Source organism: Coptis chinensis, chromosome 3, assembly GCF_015680905.1.
Source record: "Coptis chinensis isolate HL-2020 chromosome 3, ASM1568090v1, whole genome shotgun sequence".
Taxonomy (NCBI): domain Eukaryota; kingdom Viridiplantae; phylum Streptophyta; class Magnoliopsida; order Ranunculales; family Ranunculaceae; genus Coptis; species Coptis chinensis.
Genome location: NC_141458.1, coordinates 88534672 through 88548758, shown reverse-complemented (window position 1 = coordinate 88548758; position 14087 = coordinate 88534672). Strand labels below are relative to the sequence as shown.

The 14087-nt window shown below is 39.8% G+C and overlaps 4 protein-coding genes across 15 annotated transcripts; 1 reads left to right on the top strand and 3 right to left on the bottom strand.

Annotated features, from left to right (window-relative positions):
* Positions 1 to 1665: 1665 nt before the first annotated feature.
* On the bottom strand, positions 1666 to 2427 carry LOC147511466 (uncharacterized). The gene has a single exon (XM_086598472.1). It carries the CDS (start codon positions 2425 to 2427, stop codon positions 1666 to 1668), a length of 762 nt encoding a protein of 253 aa, XP_086454598.1.
* A 121-nt stretch (positions 2428 to 2548) lies between these two features.
* On the bottom strand, positions 2549 to 3124 carry LOC147511465 (uncharacterized). The gene has a single exon (XM_086598471.1). It carries the CDS (start codon positions 3122 to 3124, stop codon positions 2549 to 2551), a length of 576 nt encoding a protein of 191 aa, XP_086454597.1.
* Positions 3125 to 4517: 1393 nt separating this feature from the next.
* On the top strand, positions 4518 to 9663 carry LOC147511464 (reticulon-like protein B1). Of its 10 annotated transcripts, none has more exons than XM_086603169.1 (8): positions 4743 to 5763; positions 5880 to 5932; positions 6165 to 6240; positions 6401 to 6481; positions 6560 to 6658; positions 7194 to 7263; positions 7363 to 7404; positions 7904 to 9663. In XM_086603169.1, exons 5-8 carry the CDS (start codon positions 6570 to 6572, stop codon positions 7979 to 7981), a joined length of 279 nt encoding a protein of 92 aa, XP_086459295.1. In that variant the 5' UTR covers positions 4743 to 5763; positions 5880 to 5932; positions 6165 to 6240; positions 6401 to 6481; positions 6560 to 6569; the 3' UTR covers positions 7982 to 9663. The 10 variants fall into 10 exon arrangements, 6 of the variants coding, with proteins under 6 accessions (XP_086459296.1, XP_086459295.1, XP_086459293.1 ...); XM_086603167.1 differs by having other exon boundaries at positions 4757 to 5763; positions 5880 to 6003; positions 6570 to 6658; XM_086603166.1 differs by having other exon boundaries at positions 4758 to 5763; positions 5880 to 6003.
* On the bottom strand, positions 7298 to 10570 carry LOC147511463 (uncharacterized). Of its 3 annotated transcripts, none has more exons than XM_086603164.1 (3): positions 10353 to 10564; positions 9360 to 9435; positions 7298 to 9258 (listed from the first exon to the last, which is right to left on the bottom strand). In XM_086603164.1, exons 2-3 carry the CDS (start codon positions 9386 to 9388, stop codon positions 8337 to 8339), a joined length of 951 nt encoding a protein of 316 aa, XP_086459290.1. In that variant the 5' UTR covers positions 9389 to 9435; positions 10353 to 10564; the 3' UTR covers positions 7298 to 8336. The 3 variants fall into 3 exon arrangements, 2 of the variants coding, with proteins under 2 accessions (XP_086459290.1, XP_086459291.1); XM_086603165.1 differs by having other exon boundaries at positions 9360 to 9417; XR_015219384.1 differs by lacking the exons at positions 7298 to 9258; positions 9360 to 9435 and adding an exon at positions 9687 to 10022 and having other exon boundaries at positions 10353 to 10570.
* Between the last annotated feature and the right edge of the window lie 3517 nt (positions 10571 to 14087).

The window sequence follows — 14087 nt, the reverse complement described above, 5'->3', positions numbered from 1 at the left end:
TCTCTATCCATTTTGCATGTCCCAAGGGTCCAGGGGGTCGTGGTTTTGGTCAGCTTCCGGTTCCATGATCATCTCCTCCCCCCAGGTGGGGTCCTCGGCCAAAAAATCGGCCAGAAATTCCGCTATTGCCTGGGCCTTCTCCGCGGTCCTGGCTTGGTACCCAATGTCATACGAACTAAGCAGCACAACCCATTTCAACATTCTCCCTGATTTCTCGTGCCTGCTTTGAGTGGCAAGTTCACTACCACCGAATGAGCATCGAAGTAAGGTTTCAACTTGAGTGCAGAGAAGATCAGAGCCAAGGCATACTTTTCAATCCTATTATACCTTGTTTCGGCGTCCAACATTGTTTTGCTCTGGAAGTACACCGGCCTCTCTACCTTACCTACCATCCTTATCAACACTGAACTAATTGCACACTCTAACAGCCCCAGGTATAAATATAGCTTCTCCCCCTGCCTTGGTCGTGACAAGATCGGGGCATTGTCCAAATTTTCTTTCAATTCCTGAAAAGCCCTTTCATATGCCTCGGTCCACTGGAAGTCAGTCATCCTCCTTAACAGTAGGTACAAGGGTCGGCACTTATCCGAGGACTTGGATATGAACCTATTGAGTGCCTCGACCCTACTAGCCAGCCTCTGAACCTCCTTCACGTTCTGCGGAGATGGCATTTCCAACAAGGCTCTAATCTGGTCTAGGTTCGCCTCTATGCTGCGGTATGTGACTATATACCCTATAAACTTTCTGGATGTTACCCCAAATGTACACTTCTCTGGGTTCAACATCAGCTTGTGTCTCAGCAATATAGAGAATGTCTCTTTCAGACCCTCCAAATGCTCCTCTTCAGTCATACACTTTTCTACCATGTCATCTATATAGATCTCCATCTTTTTTCTGATTTTAGTCTCAAACATCTTCTCCCCTACTCGCTGAAATGTTGCCCCCGCATTCTTTAGACCAAAAGGCATTCTAGTGTAACAGTATGTTCCTCCTTCCACTATGAACACTGTCTTTTCTTGGTCCGGGCCGTACATCACCACCTGATTGTAGCCCATGGACGTGTCCATAAATGAAAAGAACTTATACTCCACGGTCCGGTCCACCAACTCATCTATCCGCGGCATTGGGTAGCAATCCTTCGGACATTCCTTGTTAACGTCCGTGCAATCCACGCACATTCTTACTTTCCCATTCCTTTTCGATACCGCTACCACGTTCAACAGCCATTCAGTAAACTTGCATTCGCAGATGATTCCAACATCTTTCAACTTCTTCACCTCCTCTCGAATTCTCTGTGCATACTGAGGCTTCATACTCCTCATTTTCTGTTGGACTGGGCAGGCACCTTCCCGCATATACAATCTGTGACATGCGAACTCTGGCCCCGCCAAGTCCTCGATCGTCCATGCAAATACATCGCTGTTCTCAGTTAACAAGGCAATCAATTTCCTTTTCCAATCCTCTGACAAACTTGTCCCTACATTTACAAACTTCTCCTCCTCTGCTACCCTGATGTTCACGACCTAAATCTCGTCCATTGTCTTGCCCCCGACGAGCGGCCTCTTCTCTCCGGTCGTGGTCTGTAATTGCTATGCTAGCTTGTCCCCTGTCTCCGGGCTCTTTTACTAGGTGTCGCGGCCCGGACCCTATTGTCACCGGTGGATGTTACGTTGCCACAACTTGATCGCCCCTTATCTCGTACATCCCTCCATTCGTCGGGAAGCGGATCACTTGGTAATAAGTAGACGGGACTGCCTTCATCTCATAAATCCATTTTCTTCCCAGGATCGCGTTGTATTGTGAGTTAGTATCCACTACCAGGAATCGGGTGAAAGTGGTCACCGGCCCCGCGGTCACCGGCAGTACTAGTTCTCCTAATGGCTCAGTCATGCTGCCGTTGAACCCAAACAAGTTGGTCTGAGGGGGCTTCATCTGCTTCCTTTCTATGCCCATTTCTTCCATCGCGCTCTGAAATAGCAAATCCACTGAACTCCCACAATCTATCAGCACCCTTTTCACCATGTAATTCCCCATCGCTATGGTAATCACCAGCGCATCCTCATGAGGCGAGCTCACCGACTCCAGATCCTTTAGAGTGAATTTTATCCTGTCATTCCTTTTGCTACCTCCTGGAACTGGTCGCGGACTGCTCACAACTTTATTTATCTGATGCAGACTAGCTATCCTCCTCACCTTATCTCGGTGGGCGTTCCTTCCTAGCGTTTCACCACTGAAAATAGCATTTATCGTGCCCAGGATTTGGGCCGCGGCAGGAACCCTTTCAATCGGCTGCACTTCCTTGACATGCTCCTTCAGCTGTCCTCTCCCAATCATTCTCTCTACTAACCATTGTAAAGCAAAGCACTCATTGGTAGCATGATTTCTGACCTGATGATACGCACAAAACGGCTTTCCCTCTATCTCCATAGGCGAGCTCCGCGATTCTTCATAATGCCGCTGTCCCTTGATCAGCAGCAGGATTTCCTCCAACGGCTTGTTCAGTGGAGTTAAGTCTTTCGCAGTAAGGCTTTCTCTCCCTGTACTCCCTTCAGGCTTGGTCTCTGCCTCTCTCCGCTCTCTGTGTCTCCCCTCTGTAGGTTCCTCCATCTCTTGCCGCGGCCCTGTCCCTGTCTCTCCTGTCCTCCGCGGCCACGACGTTCACTGACTTATCAGGTTTCTTGTGTTCCTTATTGTTTCTCTGCAAAATGTCCTCATATCTAATGTATCTCTCTACCTTCAAGTACAAAGCATGCAAGGTGGTAACTTCAATCTTAGATACTGATTCATGCACCCGGGTTCCCTGCTTCAATCCATGCTGGAATGCTATGACCGCGGTGTGCTCATCCAAATTTTCCACTCTCAGCGTCTCTTCCTTAAATCTGCACAAGAAGTCTCTGAGTGTCTCGGCGGACTTTTGCTTGACATTAAATAAGAGATCCGCCACATCAACTACCCTCTTCTTCTGATGGATGAAATGATTCACAAAAGCTTGTTCCAATTCCTCGAACCTTTGTATACTCCACGACGCCAACCGATAATACCAATCGGATGCTCCCCCTTTCAGACTAGCAGAGAACATCATGCAACGGAGTCCGTCATACTTCGCCTCTTGCCACAGCGGCATCTGTTGCCTGAAGTGATGCAAATGGTCAGCCGGATCTCCTTTTCCATCGTACCTTTCAAACCGCGGCTGCGTGAACCTCTTGGGTACCTCAGAATTCTATACCGAGTCAGCAAGTGGATTTTGATTCAAGTTATCCACCACCTTCTTAGCTGCGCCGTGTTTCTCCTTTTCCACCGCGCGGTTAGCCTCTCTGTCTCTTTCGATCATCGCCTGCACCATTTCCATGGTAATGGCTCCTGCATGATTTGCCCCGGTTGCATGAGGAAGTTCCTTGCTTTTCACTTCCACTTCACTACCCGCAGGTACTGCTGTTTTCGCTCCCCCCTGAGTGTCTTCTCTTTCTCTCCTCAACTCATCATTCTCTTCCCTAAGTCTACCTACCTCCACCTGAAGCAACCTAGTCACCTCATCCACCGAATCTTCAACCTCTTCTTCCCCCACCTCTATGTTTTCCACACTCGCCGTTTCATTTGGAACGGCCTCCTCCCTCCTCGGTCTTCCTCTACCTCGTTCGCTCCCTATTCCTCTACCTCTTCCTCTCTTAGCTGGAGCCATGTTCCTCAATTTTCCCTTCTTCCCAAATTGTAGACCTATCTCTTCCCCACAGACGGCGCCAAATGTATGAACAGAAATTCTCACCTCTAAGATCCTAGGTCTTGGTTTTTCCTCTTTTTCTTTTCTCTCCTCCTCCCCCTTCTTCCTAGTCTACTATTCCCTTTTATATCTCTCCTCCTTCTCTACGCCCCGTTGATCTCCTTGTCATCCCACGACAGCTACCGAGACATCTGTCCTTCTAGGGTTCCGCGGCCTTGATCACATACTCCCCTCCTTCGTTCTTTATCTCACGTCCTGGCTGACTCAGGGGTCCTGCCGGGTGCCACGTCATTAGGGATCCGCAGCCGTGCTACCGTACTTCGCGCTTTCCTCTACTTATCTTACACCGGGCCAGGCGACCTCCCACTTCACTGATCCGAAAAAGGGCTGATACACATACATCCAACGACAATGAACTGATCCACAAAGTCGTGCCTCTCGTCCTAGATGAACTACTAAGTGAACCATATGTCAAAGAAGGATGGAGGATAGTACCTCTCAAACATGCACAAAGTCTCTGCCAACTCTTCCTCAAGTTTTTCTAGTCTTTTCTTATTGAGGATTTTTTGGCACAACTCATTGAAAAAGGCACATAGTCGGAAAATTGCAGTCCTTGGTCCTTTAGGAAGAAGTCCTTTTAATGCAACAGATAACAATTGTTGCATTAAAACATGGAAATCATGAGACTTGAGACTTGCTATCTTAAATTCTTCCCCAACTACTTGTTTCCCTATATTTGAGTTGTAACCATCAGGTAGTTTCAAATCTTTTAACCTCTTGCACAATTTTTTTTTTTTCCTTTTTCAATAGTGTGTGTGGTCCTAGTGGCAATTAAGTTTTGTTTCCTCTATCTTCTGGGTGCAACTCATGTCTAATTCCCATTTCTTTTAAATCTTGGCGAGAGTTAAGATGGTATTTTGTCTTGAACTTCACATTGAGTAATGTCCCAATTATGCTTCCGCACACATTCTTCTCTGTGTGCATTACGTCCACATTGTGACGTAAAGTCAAATACTGAAAACAAGAAAAGAATCATTGATTACACAATTAGCTATGGACAAACAAAAAAATAGTACCAAATGAAAGGCAAGATAACTAGTAAATACCTCCCAATAAGGCAGGTCAAAAAATATTGACCTCTTCTTCCACATCAGATTTGGTTATGCTTCCCTCTCTCTCTTCTTTGTAGCTTCTTCCCTCTTTCTCCTCTTTACGTCTTCTTTTGATTTTCCAAAATCATTGACAATGTTCTTTACCTCAGAAAATATAGCTGAACCAGACTTTATTTCTGGTTTCTCCCAATACTCAGGCTTTCCATTGAACCATTTTCTTTTCTTTCGAAATGAGTGATTTGGTGGAAGGTAACACCTGTGGTCCATGTAAACAGTTTTCGCGCTAAATGGCAACAATATTGAACTTGTATTAACACCATATATTGGGCATGTTGTTTTACTCTTTGTAGTGCAACCAGCTAGGTTTCCAAGAGCGGGAAAATCATTTACATTCCACATTAATACCGCCTTCAAGTTGAATATGGTTTTTGTATATGCGTCATAAACCTCCACTCCATTCCTCCATAACTCCATCAAATCATCAATGAGTGGTTGCAAAAATACATGTATATCATTTCCAGGTTGTGTTTTTCCAGGAATTAATAACGCTATCATCAAATGTTCTTTTCACATACATAGCCAAGCACTACACCAAAATGGATAACATAAGACACCATAAAATACGCGTGTTCTGTGTGGAAACTTCGGACGCTTTAGAAGGCGCCGTTTTCAATCACAAAAGCCGCCTCGTTTGAAAACAATTTTTGCGTTAAAACAAAAAATAAGCCCACAACCAAATAAGAAAAGCCCAAAACCAGATTTCCTCCACTCTCGTCCCCATTTCTCAAAAACAGAAAAAAAAAAACCACCACTCTCTCTCTCTCTGACGATTCCACCCAAATTGAGGATGGAGATTTGTTGATCCTCAAATTCGAGAATGGAGATTTCGCAAAGCGTGATTATTCAATAGTGAATCGACAATGGAGAAGAAAGGTGAATTTTCTTCTCAAAATCTAGTTCACTTATTGTTGGGGATGTTGGGTGTGTGGAGAAATGATATAGAATTAGCAGAGTACCCATTTTATATTGGGTCACTTGTTGATGTGCAGAGTAGCCAGGATCCAGTATTTTCTATTACATTGTTGTTGTACATGAACACAAGGTGAGGCCATTTTGATGTCAGCGATGATTTAGTTTCGTGTTTTCTCTCTTCATGATATGGCCTACTCAAAGGTAATTCCATGTTAACTTATTCCACGCACTTGTTTTAATATCTTGCATTGGCTAGCTGTTTACAACAGCACCATAGCTGTACTTTTCAAAATGATAGCCTTGATTTTTTACAATTTTAGTTGTCTTTTCTTGTTCACCGATGGCTAAATTTTCTTTTACAGATATTTTCTCTATGGGTTGTCAGTCCTAGAAACCTAGGAGGATTGGATGAGGTGGGCAATGTTCTCTCAGTCTCAGGTATCTTGCATAAATGTCTTAATTTAGAACTAGTGTTGTCTTATGAGAATGAAGAAACTTCCTCCTATAAAGCCTTATTATGTCAAAATGTCAAATAATGTATTTTGCTCTCTTGAAATTGTCACTGTAATGCTCATTTATACACTGATTTTTTGTATAGGTTCATTTCTTGTGATATTGGCAAAATTCTTAGCTCAGTTTCAGTCAATCTAGGTTGCTTGTGATCATCTCGTCATTTCAGGTAAGCTTTTGGGTTGCTTTACATGATATTTCAATCTTTTTTTGTTATCAATTTTAAGGGAAGTTTCACTATTTGTAGAACACCATAGATGCTGGATATTCGGGGGTTTATATATATACACGCCTTTACAGAGTCCTCACATCACGTATGTAGGCTTGCAGCTTTTCACTGCTTAGGGTGAGTAAACTTAGAACCATTTAATCTATTGTCAATTTGACAAAATGAATGGAAAGATGTTTGCCATATCGTGGAGATTTACTTGCCATGCGTGGATAACTAATTATACAAGGTAAAATTTGAGGAAATTTAAACTTTTTGAGTCCTTAGAATGACATAGCAGTTACATGTGTACACGACCATTTAGATTTGACCCTATAATATGACAACCAAGCACACATTAGCTTATCAAGTAGGCAATTGATTATTATATTTCACGGTTCTTTAGATATTACCTTGTCATATGTTGCAGGAAGAAAGTGCTTTAGTAATTAGAATGTATGTGTTTAAATTTCGTAGTGTATTAAAATACATGGATGTATATGGAGTTTGTATGGTTGCTAATGTTTTTGATGTAAGCTAGCTTTCAAGTATATTAATGGAATACAAATCTGTAAATGGTTTTGTGAATAAGCTCCGAGTCCTTTGACACCAGCAAAGGGTCATAGTATGCTTGGGAACTTGACTTTTATTTACTTTGCTGTTTTTTATGCAGTGCTATTGTTTTCTTGTGGAGGAACAAGAAGATTTCTGCTGGAGTGCTTGGAGGGGCAACTGCTGCATGGGTAACAACCAATAATTCATTTTTGTTGCACTAATGATATTGAAGGCTTTGTGAATATGTGTGAGTAGTTGATAAAATGTTAAATTGATTTGTGTTTCAGCGTACTATTTTGATGAAGCTTCACCACTACGACGACATTGCGGTATGATTGATGTTTCATCTTGACTTGTTTGAATATTTGACTCTCAATTAGACTTGGCCACACATCAGCTGATTAGTTTAACTAATAGTAAGAGTCCAGTTATACCAATAGGCATGAGTGGTGATTCTTCTGTTCTAATGTATGGTTCATATACAGTTATGTCTTGGAATGTTACTCAATTTGTTCTCTCCTGTTTTTTTTAATGTTGCAGGTCATTGACTTGGTGGGACCTTATTTGTTGTGGAAATCGTCTACTTAGTTTTTTTTTTTTAATGTGGGTAGTAGTAACAGGCAGATTGATACTTTACTAAGAATGATTCATAGAAAACAATGTTCATCTTCTAGTTGTGCGATGAAAAAGTCATTTTCTTTTGTTATTGTTGTTGGTTTTAATCTATCGAATGTATTAATTGTTTTGAAATAATGAAATATTTTATTTACTTTGAGTTTTGCATGGATTCTTGTCTTATTCTTGCTTTGTGTTTGAATGGTAGTGTAGGTTCTCTTTACTAGGGATTCCAGGAAGGTGCACAGAGCTGAACATCCAGGGTTGTTTTCTTTACTCCCCCTCAGCTGAATTGTGATGCATATTCAGTGGGGTCAAATAGGGCATCAGTTGGGTGACACCAGGAAGCTCTGCTGAGCCTGAATGTCCAGGTCAAACGTCCATTTTTTTTAAAAAAAAAAAACTTAAACCCAAAAACCACGCCCCAAAAGTGACTGTTCAAAAAACCACGCTGTCTTAGGAGTGGTTCTCTTTCGTAAAGTGGCAAGTGTGTATTCCAAGGAAAAAGACACTTTGTAGAGCGTGGTTTAAAATATAAGACATGCTTATAAACGGGTCACCATCCGACAGTTTTTGTGCGTGGTTTTTTAGGATAAAAGACTTATTATACATGCCAGCAAAACATGCCAGCAACTACGTGTTGAACTCAGATTACGAAATGGATTAACTCCATCGGCAGCAAAACCAAGTCTAAGGTTGCGTGGTTCAGCTGAAAATGAAGGCCAATTGTTGTCAATTGTAGCCCATGCCTCAGAATCAATGGGGGTGGGTGTCGCATGTTTCCATCTTCACTCTTATTATCGTGATGCCACCTTAAAAGTTCTGCCAACTGTGGAGTTTGAAACATTCTTTTATACCTAGGAATAATTGGAAAATATCTCAACACCTTAGCTGGAATGACTTTCTTAATCTCATTAGTATGCTCGTCAACTAACCATCGCGAGGATTTGCACTTTGGACATACCTCGTTTTTCTCATCCCTAAAAAGGCAACAAGAATTGACACAAGCATGTATTTTTTTCTCTTCAAGCTGAAACTCCTTGATTAGAGAATTTGCTGAGTATGAAGAATCAGGTATAGTGTTACCCTCAGGTAACATATCATGCAATATTTTCAGAAGTGCATCAAAAGCTCTACCAAAAAGACCATACATTACTTTATGCTTGTATAACACTACCGTTGCTGCCAACTTTGTGTATTTGGTGCAACCAAGGTACAGAGGGAGGTCAGCGTTCTCTAAGAACTCTTGGAACTCAGGATCAATTGGTTGTTCATCAGTAATTCCCTGCTGAAATGCATCGTCTTGCTTATAAGCAGCTTTGCATAACTCAGCTGTCTCTACGGTTTCTATACTAGGTTTTGTTGAATCTAATGGCTCCCCATGCCAAAACCAGTTTGTGTACGTCAAGTCCATACCCTTTATGACCAAGTGTTCTACTACCAAATTCCCATCTCCACGGCGAAGGTTTTGACAGTTCCTACTAGGACATCTCAAGTTGTCTTCTCCTGTTTTATGTTTCGCAACTCGCACGAAGTTCTCGGCTGCTTTCCTATAGTTTACTGTATTTCTATAAAAAAACAAAAAGAAAAAAAAAATATATATATATATATCCTAAGCATGTCGTACAGGTAAATTTATACAAAAGCACTATAGGGTATTTTTCAAAACCTCTTCCAATGAACCCAAGCTTTATCCATCAGATTGGTACCGCTTTTTAATCTCAATCCTGGCCAAAGCAAAGATACTAAGACAACATAAAACAATCCTACATTAAAATCCCATGTTTCAGGGTGGAAAGGCTTCAAGTTCTCACTCCATGTTCTTGCATGTGCATATAATATTACACTATACTACCATGTTGAAACAATATTTGAACAAACAGGAACCACCAACACTTCAATCAAATATTTAACAAACATCAACCACCAAAAGTAAAAGCAATAAACAACCACATTAAACAAATTAAAGAAAAGAATACTAGCTAACACTAGTAACAAAAGGAAGTAATAAGGTTACAACCAAAACAAGTAAATGTCATTAACATGACATCAACACCCATTTTGTAACAAGTTCACACTTAAAATCTCTTACTTCAAAACCCCCAAACAATGCATAGAAAGTATATACAATCATACATGATATGATGAAGCAGACATTACGGCATACTATTATTTCCATCACATGTTCCTAAGTAAACAAGTAAATATAGCAAAATCATACAATAGCATGACACATAACATTTGATAAATCTATATGTAACGCTCAAATAGGTAGAATGAAAGTTCATGTGTAAAAGGATATGTCTAGTCTTTAGCAAAATCCCTAAGCAACCTACAAGGATAATTCACAGCAAAATTCCATTACTAAACCTTGATTCAACAATTCCATTACTAAACCTTGGTCAATACATCCCGAAAAGAATACACATGAGTTGAACCATAACACTTGTTCTATGGACAAATTTATCAAAATAAACGGACAAAAGAAATTTTAATCAAAAAGTTTCAAAATTTAATCGGGAGTTTTATAGTTGCTGTAAAAAGTTCCAATTTTGAAAACTTTATCCATCGGAAAATTTAAACCCAATTAAAATTTGCCTTCAAAAAATTAAATCGACTTAAAGAACACAAACAATCAATGGGAAAAAAGAATTTTGTATACCTTGATGGGGAGAACAAATGGTTGTTGATGGTGAAAGGTGGTTGATGTAGGAGATAAGAAATGTGAAGAAAGGTGGCTGATGGAGGAGAGAAGAAATGTTCGTCTATTTCTTATAAGAGATTTTGGGGAAAATAAAGAGGGAAACGAAAAAAGAAGCGCCCATTGTAATTTGGTTATTTGGGGATTTCAATTTCATAGGCGGGTCAACTGAAAAAAATAGTAAGGGGGTACATGATATCAAAATAGCCCTAAACGCAATTAATTGATAACGTTGGATGGTATATTGCTATTGGAAAAACATTTATAGCATTATTTTTCTAATGCTATTATATAAATGCTATTGAAAGTAGTTTTTCTTGTAGTATATCCTTAAAGTTCATGACTTGTTTTTAATTGAAACAACCTTCTATTAAAACAGGACAACATTGAATGAAAGACTTGTATTGAAGATTGAACTTGAAATGAAGATTGAAAGACAAACTTGAATGTAACTTATATTGAAAAACACTTGTATTGAAGATTAAATAACAAACTTGAAATGAAAAGTTGAAATGAAGAACAAAAAGTAAACAAGAAATAAATACTTGAAAATGTAAAGGAGTTGAAATTAAAATGTACTCTACTCCTACAAAATAAATACTTGAAATTAAAATATATTAAGTCTAGGTGCTTTCTTTCCTCTAACTTTTTGGCATTTTTACTACACCTTTTGCCAAAGACTGATTTGCCCTCTCCCTCTACAATCAAGACACCTCACTATATTGTTTTATGCTTTTTCTTTTGCTTTTGTTTTTGCTTTTTCATATCTCCTTAAGCAAGTTAGGTTTTTTAGCAAGTCTTTTTTTGTAGCAAGGCCATCCATCTCTAGTCTTCTGAGTTAAGGACATGACTTTCAGTTCTCTAGTTTTGAGTAATTGATCTTTGACTTTGACTTTGATCTTTTCAACATTTTTTTATAGCAGCTTTGAGTCTTCATAATAAGTGTTAATTAGGCTCCTTTTGGCACTAGCTAAAATGTAGCTTTTATGGTAAGTGATCTGAAATACTCTATAACCTGAAAAAGGCAATAAAAGCTATGAGTTGTCTTTTCATTATGCGTAAGAAGGATTATAATACAGTAATATAAAGATAATAAAACACACATTTGGGAGCTTATCACATAATTGCAATCAGATTTGAGCTTATTGTCATCTATTATTCTATTATAGCTTTAGGTTTTCTCATTTTCAGATTTCTTATCTCAATAACCTCATACATCATTGTAGTGTTTGGGATAAAACAGGAAACTATGCTACTCCACCTTGCATATATTGTCACTTGATTTTTCAATGAAAAGAATTGAAGTTGGTCCCTAACCCTATGTAGATCTTAATTTATTCTTACAATAATGCACTGTGATTTTTGACCACTTATACTATTCTCAGCATGCCTGTGAGTTTGTCTTATTATTTATGGATATAATGACAATATGGCCATATGGAAATTGGATTCATTAATGTTAGATACTCAAAGAACTTCATGAGTTACAATGTTTAGGAACTGGCTGGAATGGCATCATACAGTTTCCAAAAGAACTTGATGAGCTCCGCCAAAATTGACAAGAAGTTCAAAACATCCACAATTCGCTCATGAGATGGAATCTCATTTGCACATGACCGGGACAATGCAAGCTGGAAAATATGGAACAGTGTTGGCTAGGTAGCTACCTAAATGGACATGAAGCTAAGGTGTGAAGCATCGTTTCAAATTTCGCAGTATTGCATAGTTTGGTCATAGTGCTCAGGTCCTATTTATTGCTATCACTATGTTGATTATATGTAACATCTCTGCATCAAGCTTAAAGAGTCAATAATGAAGTAGTTGAGATAGTTGTTCTACACTAAAACTTATTATTCACCCTATTAAAATCTGAAAAGTTAGCCGAATACTGATAGGTTTCCCCAAACAAGCAAAGAAATAAATACATGGAAGGGGACTATGGTTATTTAACCTATTTTGCAATGACCCGAAGGAGATAATTCGATATAAAATTTTCAAAAAATTGGTTGGCATTGTTGACACGCATAACAAATTCTGAAGAACACCAACTTTGAAACATCTTCGATCGTGTCCAAGACACGTGATTTCTAGTGAATTCAGATTCCAAGAGAGTTATACAATTGGTACTGCCATAACATCCACACTTCTCTCATGTATTTAGATAAGTAAATAGAGCAGCTGACCTGATCGAAAATGTATTATTGTTCAACATACCTTTACTTAAGGAAATTCTTTCTGTATTAGTAGAAGCGGGTGCCAGATGCAAAATGTACTTAAGATCTTAAGACTACCAAGTTAATATAGGTTGGGGTCTCCTTAACTCTTAATTGTTTTGTTTACTGAATAACAAAGACTATTTTATTCTATCTTTCATATATCTACTTCAAAAACATATATTAATGAATATTACTTATCCAAAAAAAAAAAAAAAAAAAAACTTCGAAAGCATTTGCATTTTGTAGAGGCCTCCCATTCAAGAGACACTTTTCACTATTTTTCCACAGTTGCAAATTAACCGTTTCAATACTCTCAGTCTCTTCAGCTAATGAATAAGTACTCTCAAGTTTTGGACTAACTCTGTTGCAAAATCAGAAAAATTTATTTTTCTTTTGTTTTCGTGAATTTATGAAGACTGAATTGGGGTGTAAACATATTTATCTCTGTACATGGCAATATAGAAAGCTTTACCTGTCAGTTCTTCTTAAAGTTGCATATAAGTTGTTCATTGTAGTAATAGCTTTCTGATTAGTAATCTCAGTCATAGTAATATCTGTTCATCGTATTTCTAAGTAATTTTTTCGCGGGGATGAGCCATTCACGGACGAGATGTCCAAATCAAAACTTAGGGGAAAATTGAGTTGCCACCATCAGGCTTCACAGCTTATCAATGATGATAGCGGGGAGGGGGGATGATCCCTTCGCAGACGAGAGATCCGTATCAAACTTGGAGGCAAATTGAGTTGCCCCCATCAAGCTTCACAACTGGTTAAAGACATCGGGGGGGATGAGCCCTTCACGGACGAGAGGTCCGGATCAAAATTGGGGCCAAATTAAGATGCCCCCATCAGGCTTCACAGCTGATCAAAGACAACGGTGGGGAGGGGGGATGATCCCTTCACAGACGAGAGATCCGTATCAAACTTGGAGGCAAATTGAGTTGCCCCCATCAGGCTTCACAACTGGTTAAAGACATCGGGGGTGAGCCTTCGGACGAGAGGTCCGAATCAAAATTGGGGCCAAATTAAGCTGCCCCCATCAGGCTTCACAGCTGATCAAAGACAACGGTGGGGATGATCCCTTCGCGGTTGATTTGTCCTAATCAACTTGGGGGTAAACTAAGCTACCCCCAACTGCCAAAGACCGTGGGGGGGATGAATCCTTCATTGAAATGCGGGGGGATGAGCCCTCCATGGAATCAACTTGGGGGCAAACTGAGCTGGCCCTAACTGCCAAAGACCGCGAGCGGGATGAACCCTTCGCGGATATGTTTCACACTATCCAGCTAGTGTCAAAGGAATACTCAAAAAATGTGAGATCAAGTCATATGGCACTGTGAAGGTTTAGAATTCAAGTACGAATACGGGAGAGGTCAAGGTCTTCTCGAGGCCCCCATCTTTGTCGGCTGACATAAGATGGGGCATCTGTAGTAACCATATTCATGACCACTGACATCATATGTAGAAGAGGCCCAAGAGT

What these genes read in the sequence shown, in the direction of transcription:
- LOC147511466 (XM_086598472.1), bottom strand. Translation starts at nt 2,427, where the DNA reads ATGGAGATAGAGGGAAAGCCGTTTTGTGCGTATCATCAGGTCAGAAAT.
- LOC147511464 (XM_086603170.1), top strand. Translation starts at nt 6,570, where the DNA reads ATGCTGGATATTCGGGGGTTTATATATATACACGCCTTTACAGAGTCC. An exon ending in GCAGCTTTTCACTGCTTAGG is followed by an intron (nt 6,659 to 7,193) that starts GTGAGTAAACTT and finishes TTTTTTATGCAG; the next exon opens with TGCTATTGTTTTCTTGTGGA. An exon ending in GAGGGGCAACTGCTGCATGG is followed by an intron (nt 7,264 to 7,362) that starts GTAACAACCAAT and finishes TTTGTGTTTCAG; the next exon opens with CGTACTATTTTGATGAAGCT.
- LOC147511463 (XM_086603164.1), bottom strand. Translation starts at nt 9,388, where the DNA reads ATGGATAAAGCTTGGGTTCATTGGAAGAG. An exon ending in GCTTGGGTTCATTGGAAGAG is followed by an intron (nt 9,259 to 9,359) that starts GTTTTGAAAAAT and finishes GTTTTTTTATAG; the next exon opens with AAATACAGTAAACTATAGGA.
- LOC147511465 (XM_086598471.1), bottom strand. Translation starts at nt 3,124, where the DNA reads ATGCCGCTGTGGCAAGAGGCGAAGTATGACGGACTCCGTTGCATGATG.